The following is an 8261-nucleotide window of genomic DNA, read 5'->3' on the forward strand; positions in this document are numbered from 1 at the left end:
TTATACCGACATTTGGGAAAACGGTATGTCATACACATCATGTCGGTTTATTTGTATTGGTGTACATTTAAAAAACAACAACAAATACACTATTTACATACTAAACGTCATGTCATATGTATAAAATACATTCCGCCGACTCTCCGTGACAATTTTCCACAGGTGTACGACTGAACGTAGTTGTCGTATACCAGCCCAGAAATATATATATTTACATATATACATATTCAATATTGGATGTATATTTGTGTATTGTTTTAAAAAAAAAGGATAATTGGTTTGAAAAAAAATTTATGCTGTGGGCCCTTGGGGTCTGTAAAATCGTCTTCGAAGGTGAACAAGACACGCAACAAGTGACAAAGAGTAGAACCAATTTCATTTTCCCTCAAATTGTATTTTTTTTTGCTCTTTTTTTGTTTTGGGGGATATCCAGGACTCAGGTCTCAGGGTCCAGGGATCGCTCTCAGAGTGTCAGGAGCTCACCGACCGTCTCAGGGCCAGAGGTATAGATTAGAACCACGGGGTACATCCTCATCTTCAAAAGCTATCTCCATTTTGAAGTTTCGTATAATTAGTTTGTGCACTTCTCGCTTCCTTGCCAAACACATATACTAGGTAACTGTACTGATATCCACCGGGTTGCTGTAATTGCAAAACAATGGATACGCTACCGCCGTTATATGTATGCGGATACAAAGATTGCCAAACGAACCCATCCAAGAAAATCAACATCGAGCGACACATCTGGTTGGTGCATGTGAGGGAAACGATGTCTTGCCAGCATACGAAATACAACTGCTCACAACACAAGGGTCTTGTCACACCATATGTACGCTGTGTCAGAGAGTCCAAGAGAGGTCTTAAAAAGCTAAGGAATCAATCGAAAGATATACAACCAGTCTCTAGTTTGAGCGTATTAAGGCATACTCCATTGGGGAGTCGAACGCATAAGCCCACTGCAAGTATACGGTCCACTCAGAGCGTCCCATCAATTAACCATAGGTATATACCTCCACAAACCGGGTTTCGGTCGCACTGTTCTCTGAGCCCCAAACGGCACTCGGATGAGACCAGCGACAACTTTGGTGGCCATCGTCACAGCGATGACCACCTCGAAATAGAGAGGAATAACTCGAGGGCCATTGAAGAGGATCATAGTGACAACGTCTTATTGAACACGCGAAATGGAATAATTTCAGATATATCGAGGTTTTACAGTGAACAATACACGCAGAACTCCTTGTCAGTATATACTCGATCATCAGGGCGTGAGGACACACGGATGTCGGACCAGAACTCGACACCTTCGCGCAGGCTGACTGCAGGTGAAACTGAAACTGGCGCCTCAATATGGAGACCGTGGTAGCATACGAGAATGGTTATGGGGCTACAAGCTAAAACAAGGAATTGGTGATGTTTTACAATATCACATATCGATTGCTTTTTTGCAGAGGCACTGTACTGTTGGAACACTCCTCAGGAGGATCGACCTTTAGCTATCATGACTATCTAATTGTAAGTGGTTCAAACGGGCCAGACGACATATTAGCAGAAAGAAAAGCGTACTCACTCATAGTACTCATCGCCATAATGCGTTGTGTGCTCTGATGATAGCGATTAGTGAAGCACAAGGAATAAGGGAAAAATTAGACATCCCTAAGGGATATATCCAGAACAAGAATTTAGGTATCAAATGAGAGTGCAAATCAATAGTAACATGCTGATTGTATCAGCGCACAAAAAAATTGATTCTTCGAAGAGCTTTGACAGCATAACATTACGGTTTCCAAGGCGATTCCCATATCTGCAGAACACGCTCAATTTCGCTTTATTTTAAGATGAGTACTACATTTGTTGAGACGCAGTACAGGTTATAGCACTATCACCGCCCTTGTTGTGCGTGTAGCTATAATCTACTTTCGTCTAATTCGCACACTCTGTGCCAATTCTTCTAACATGGGTTCAGTCTGCTCCAAAGATACGCACGCATCAGTCACACTCACTCCATACTTCAGTGCCTGTAGGCCATCCGTTCCTACGTTTTGTTTGCCCTCGTTGATATTGCTCTCGATCATAACTCCTACTACATTAGTACTTCCCGCAGCCACTTGTCTGGCAATCTCGGCACTAACTTTGGGTTGATTGGTGTGCAGCTTGAGAGAGTTTCCATGAGAACAGTCCACGATGATTTTCGCGCTGACTTTGTTCTTCTCACACATCGCTACTGCACTCTGCACCTGTGACTCACTGTAATTGGGTCCGTCAGATCCTCCACGAAGAATCAAGTGGCAGTATTTGTTTCCCTGCGGATATTTTACGACGAATTTGGGCTTATTAAGTGTCTTTCAATTAATGTACCAGCTATAAAGTAAGTTCTAAATAAGTACTCTTGGTGAATTAGGTGGAATTCGTTCACCGATCATTATACATGAAGTGAATTCTAGAAAATTAGAAATTATACATTTATCGGTAATATAGCACGAGTGTTGATTATGCGTAACAGAAAGTTATCCTCAACTATAAGCAGGCGCGTTTGTTGAAAATAAATAAAGGCTTGTAAATCCAAATTCAATGCATGTACAAGTAATTGATTCTCTCAAAGCTATCACAGCCTCCAGGGCGGTATGCAAAAATGAGTGTACATTCGATGGGGTCACAGTAGGGCAATACCTTTGACTCTACGATCGCAGCCAAGCCTTGTTTGGTGATACCCAGGAAACGGTGGGGGTTCGAGGCGGACATGATGGCATCTGCGGCTACTTTAATATCACCCCCTGTTCCATTCTTGAAGCCAATAGGGCACGAGACTCCGGAAGAAAGTTCGCGGTGACATTGACTTTCAGTGGTACGCGCGCCTATGGCTCCCCATGCGACCAGATCTGAGATGAACTGGTATTGAATGCAGTGGGAAAATGATATCAGTATTGAACATCAATAGCAGGGATAAAATATGGCAAGCTTGGTGGACAAAAATACTCAGTAATTGGTTGGAATTTAAAGTGCTCCATTGTATGTGAAGGATGTATCTGGTTTGAAGATAAGCCAGGTTTTAAAACTTGTCCTTTTCACTTGCGGCTGGAGAAATGCAGTCCGTATTGATAAAAACTGATAAGTAGTAAAAAATTAAGATGTGCTTATCAATATTTGTTGACGCTTCGCCAACTGGAATTGTTCCGTTATAGCTGAATTTTCACGCCAGAGTTTGTAAATTATCGTTCGTGATTTGACGACCTAAGTGCTGGATAAACGATCAACGTGCAAAAATCCCAGATCTATGTAAACTTGAAAAACCCTTGTTCATAGTAAGTGCCAGATTTATGTTTAAATATAGTGACCAATATGTCGACGTATGCAAGCCCAATGGCAATACGAAAACTGTGAAGAAATATTAGACTTACAAAGGAAGCTGCTCTAACGGCATATGAGCGGCGTGATAGACTGGCTAATCCTGTTCTACAGTCTGCCATACATACGGGCGCAATAACCATTCACGGCAACGTGGAGAATAGAGGGTAAGTACAGATTTGCAAATACATTGTCTCAACGCGCGTGTAGCCGTAACGTTATTAGATTCCATCGCCTATACTCCTGATGACCAATACGACTATACTCATATGCGTATACAATCACAATGACGTGAATGACATGCTACATATCTCTAATTCAAATACATATATGATACAATACCTGTGGTGAGATGGTATCGAGGTACTCGACACCAACACCCAAACCGAGAGATGTGATGTCACAAAGCAACTTCCTCGCGACACGGATACCCTTATTGATATTGAAGGTACCGTCCAGATCTGGATCGTTGATCAAACCCTTCCAGCCTACGGTGGTTCGAGGCTTCTCAAAGTACACACGCATGATGACCACAAGCTCATCGGAGTACTTTTCTTGTAGTGTCTTCAGGCTTCGAGCTGAGTATTTAATATGTTGTGATTGGTGCAAGGACGTAAGTATACAAGTCTTGAATTTGATCATATTTCGAGGGATTTATGTTTTCGAAAAGCGCATCCCTACTGATCAAATGTAAGTGACAGACTAAAACGTGCAACAAACATCTAAGTGGATGGCAGAGGAAACCCATTTTAGTTGTATGTATTCAGAGAAACATGTGCCGATCCACAGCTCATAGCCACAATCTCCATCGACTATTTCTTTTAGGTGTGTGCACGTGGGATGAAAAAACCTCTTGATGAGGCACTGATCAACAGCTACTAGCTTTATACCTGTATATCAAATCGACTCTTCGTCTCTACACTGTCTTCCCTCCGACACAAAAAACTGTTTAGCGAAGTTAAGACATTGCTATTGTTGTCGCTAGAATATCTAAGCATAAAAATATATAACAAATCTGGTCTCACATGAAGTTCGATTGGATAATGTGCAAGTGTGGACTTATATTGATAGCTCGGTAATATTCTACTTTACAGTTCTGACTTTACTACACATACGTACAAATAGAGTTAAAATAAGATGTACCCAACTATTGTCCAACTATTGTATTTGCATATCCGTCTATATCGACGAAATTTCCAATCTAAACATGCTAGTAAATAAAATAGGTTAACCATGCGAAGAAGAAAGAGGCAGAAGAACAATCACTTTGAATGACGACAATCATTGAGAAAAATACTTGGAGAGGATTAATAATGACATGATCCCTGATAGCGGCTCTTGAATATAACGATAACACTAATACAGTAAAATCACCGTCGACAAACGGTACACCAAACGCAATGCGTTCGAAAAATGATGAACTCACAAACATACACACCAGACTATTGATACACACCGTATTCCATAGCTCCTTCGGGATCATGGATAGAGCATGGGCCAACAATCACAACCAGCTTATCATCAGCACCATCCAGCACACGCTTGATGCTCTCACGAGCTGCATTAACTGTATCTCTCATACTATCATCCATGGGGATCTCGTCTTCTAGCAAATCAGGTGCAATCAGGGGTTTCAGGCTAACCACGTTCACATCATCGGTTGTACGTTGCTTCTTGACTCCATTTTCGGACGCGAAGTCGCTGGAACGTTTCTCTGGGGCTCCAGTCATCATTTATATTCGGTAGTGTGTATTTGGCTAATTAATAATAGATTTGACTTGAGTCTATGCTATTGTGTAACTGTACTTATATGACAAAAAAGATGGACAGCAAAAGGGTAATCCACTACTTCTAAAACTTACAAAGTAGTAATCTATCTGGTATACATATCAAAGCTTCCTACATAGAACAGCTATGTATATTTATATTAAATATAGTATAAAAGCATCTAGATGGTACCCACTCATATATTATCGAGCTACGCCCCGCCCCTGCTGTGTCAAGTCGCTCTCTCTCTCGAGATTATTGTAAGATGTCGCGTCAGGATGGATGTGGATTGAGTCATGACACACCGTCAGTCCGTCACACTTTTTATTTACAGAAAGTATTTACATTTGCAACGTGTCGTATTTATTTTGAAGTTAATTTGATGAACTGGAATACCAGTTGTGGAGTTATTTCTAGTTGGTTGTATTTCAAACTATAGTTTACGACATCTTAGATCCTGTCAGACCAGCTGCTATATTTAGCTAATTGTACTAAAGAATGTGCAGTAAAATTGCCGGTGGAACAGTGAAAGGATTTGATTGGTCTAACAGCCCCCACGCTGTTTTGTTGTGATAAGATAATTTTTAAAATTCACATAATAATTTTTTAACAAATGAGAATAGCCCTTTTCACGAAAATCTATATATTTAGGTACCAGTCTTGAACGGAGGGAATATATTTACTTAGTACTTACCGTTTCATTAGGGTCCAAAAGTTATGGACAGGACGCTTTGGCACCTAAAACCCCCTAAAATTATTTGTCTAAATAGTTGTGTTTTTCTATATAAAAGCAAAAAGGTTATAAAAAAAAACGGCAAAAAGGGTCCTAATTTTCTATATAGGGTGCACAGAAGCAAGGACCAGGTCGTTCATCCTGATTTTCACCCATATAAATTTCCAAAACTAGGCGTTCATTTTTTTCCCAAAGTGAATGGTTGCTTTTGAGTTTTGACAGATCATGATAATGCCAAAACCGATAAGTTTCCAAAAACGACATTCTGGACATGTGGTGGCCCTATGTTTATATTAGGTAAAATGTACTTTTGCCCGGCCCAAATATTTACACTAGGTAAAATGGACTTTTTCGGCTAAGCATACACAGGTTGAAAAATTTCTAACCCATAAATTTTGACTTGGACATTGGGTGATTGGGATCGAAAGGCCTTGAGGAATGGAGGTCAAAGCCGTCGAGTTTTTAGGTTTTCACCGTAGGGATCACGTGTTTTAGCCCATACATCGCTCCAATAGCCCCGGATTGTGAAACGACATTTTGGCTGAACAAGATTTTCTTCTTCTAAGGTTTGCACCAAGAATGTAGCCGAATATTATTGATCTATAGGTTGCGCAGAGCCCAAAACTGCTCTCAAAATCGATTTCGGGTGATTAGAAAAAATGTTGTGGTCTCTGGGAATGACCTGGTTCTTACCGCTGTGCACCATAGTAAATACAGTCCCTGGGCCGGGGCCCTTGGACCTGGAACCTAAAATGGAAAGTGGAGACCAAATTGAATGCGAGGCCGCGACCTCATTTTCTACAAAAAACAAAAACAAAAGGTTTGTCTTTTTTATACTTTTTCATGCCTACTATAAATGGATGAGAACGTTGAAATTCAAACTCTCACGCATCGAAATTTATATGCGTTGTAACGTTTTTAAGAGCAACACGATAGTATAAGACTGAATTCTCAAGAGAGAACAACTTTTAGATGAAGCAACAATCAGAATAAACAACTGATTTAGAAAATAGAGAGTAGATTCCAACAGTCTTTATTTTATATAAATATACCTGGAACTGTCCTGGATCCAGGATCCGGTAAGTGGTAACGGGGTAAAATTAGTAATTACGCCCGGTAAAAATAACATCCGTAATTTTTTATAACTATTTTAGAAATAGCAATAGTATTTTTTAACACCTAAATACTATGTTTTTAAATACTAAATTGAGCCTATTTTCAAAAATAGTAGTTCATTTCATAAAAAAAAGACCCGAAACAATAATAAATATATGTAAATACAGTACAGATAACTACAGTTGAGATGCGCTAATATGTGTGTTCGAATAGCTCTGGCGAGTACCCCAAAAGCAACAGGAGGTGTAAAGATCAACTGCTACCGCAGTACCAATCTCTGTACTCACACATCAATGGATGTGTGTACCCATACTATTTTAAACAACACACGCAAAATTGTCCAGTATGGACGCGTGCCAAGTCCTGCGACTCGAACTGTTGTTGTGCAAACAGTGCAAACAACAAAAGCATTCAAAGCAAGTAAAAGTCTACTCAATACTGAAGAAAGAAGTATTTGTACCCTGCCTTCGGGTACTGGAATCTATTCTACGAATCCAAAAGTGAGGAAATATAGTACACATAGAAGCATTCAGTCGATTTTCCGTGATACAGATTACACTAAACGCACTGGGTATGTTCGTCTCAGGTATCTATCGACGTACAGAAGCTGGAATGGTAATAGTGAATCAAAGGATAAAAGCTTGGAAAAGACAACGGCCAGTGCTACAGCTAAGGGCAGCGTGGATAAGAGCGACAAAAATAGTAAGAGCAAGAAAGCCGACAATGACAAGACAGAAGAAGAACGCACAACCCCTGTAATCGAGGAGAATGTAGTGGTTGCTATGCAGGAAGACGGGGAGCCGGTACATATAACCACATACTCGACTCTAGACGAAGATGGAAAGAATGTAGCACATAACATCGATGGACCCGAGCCGCACCAGCCAGAGTTTGCAAAGGATTTGCTGCCCAAAGGTGTGACTATTAAAAAGGGCGCCCCAAAACAGGCCAAACGCAAGCAAAGCGCCATACCCAAGGTGGCTTGGAAGTGGGAGGACGAGTTTGATACCTTGAGGGAACCGCGTACGTTTCAGGTCTGTATTAAAGTACATGCTGTTAACCAAATTTAGTACGAGTTAAAAAAACAATTTGTGCAAATAAATCGACCTATTTGCACTCGTAGGACCATAGCACGCATCAATGGTTAGCCAAAACGCAAACAGGTTATGTGACAAATGAATTCAAGAACACACGCATTTCCACTATACAGTTGAATTGTCATGCAAAATATATATCAATTTCACAAATACACACACGAGAAGACACACACACACTTACACACTTACACACACACACACAC

General features: G+C 40.5%; 2 protein-coding genes across 2 annotated transcripts; one reads left to right on the plus strand and one right to left on the minus strand.

Annotated features, from left to right (window-relative positions):
• Positions 1-624: 624 nt before the first annotated feature.
• On the minus strand, positions 625-5262 carry SARC_11252 (phospho-2-dehydro-3-deoxyheptonate aldolase, tyrosine-inhibited). The gene is made up of 4 exons (XM_014294665.1): positions 4802-5262; positions 3688-3923; positions 2671-2889; positions 625-2303 (listed from the first exon to the last, which is right to left on the minus strand). Exons 1-4 carry the CDS (start codon positions 5076-5078, stop codon positions 1914-1916), a joined length of 1122 nt encoding a protein of 373 aa, XP_014150140.1. The 5' UTR covers positions 5079-5262; the 3' UTR covers positions 625-1913.
• Positions 5263-7306: 2044 nt separating this feature from the next.
• Positions 7307-8031, plus strand: SARC_11253 (hypothetical protein; the record flags this gene model as incomplete). Its single annotated transcript, XM_014294666.1, has 2 exons — positions 7307-7461; positions 7566-8031. 2 exons carry the CDS (start codon positions 7307-7309, stop codon positions 8029-8031), a joined length of 621 nt encoding a protein of 206 aa, XP_014150141.1.
• Positions 8032-8261: the final 230 nt, after the last annotated feature.

This window comes from Sphaeroforma arctica, assembly GCF_001186125.1.
Source record: "Sphaeroforma arctica JP610 unplaced genomic scaffold supercont1.1595, whole genome shotgun sequence".
NCBI classification, from domain to species: domain Eukaryota; class Ichthyosporea; order Ichthyophonida; genus Sphaeroforma; species Sphaeroforma arctica.

Coding starts and splice junctions, on each gene's coding strand:
- SARC_11252 (XM_014294665.1), bottom strand. CDS start 5,078: ATGATGACTGGAGCCCCAGAGAAACGTTCCAGCGACTTCGCGTCCGAA. Junction 3,924..4,801: donor CGAAGGAGCTATGGAATACG/GTGTGTATCAAT, acceptor TTAAATACTCAG/CTCGAAGCCTGAAGACACTA. Junction 2,304..2,670: donor CTGCGATCGTAGAGTCAAAG/GTATTGCCCTAC, acceptor AAATATCCGCAG/GGAAACAAATACTGCCACTT.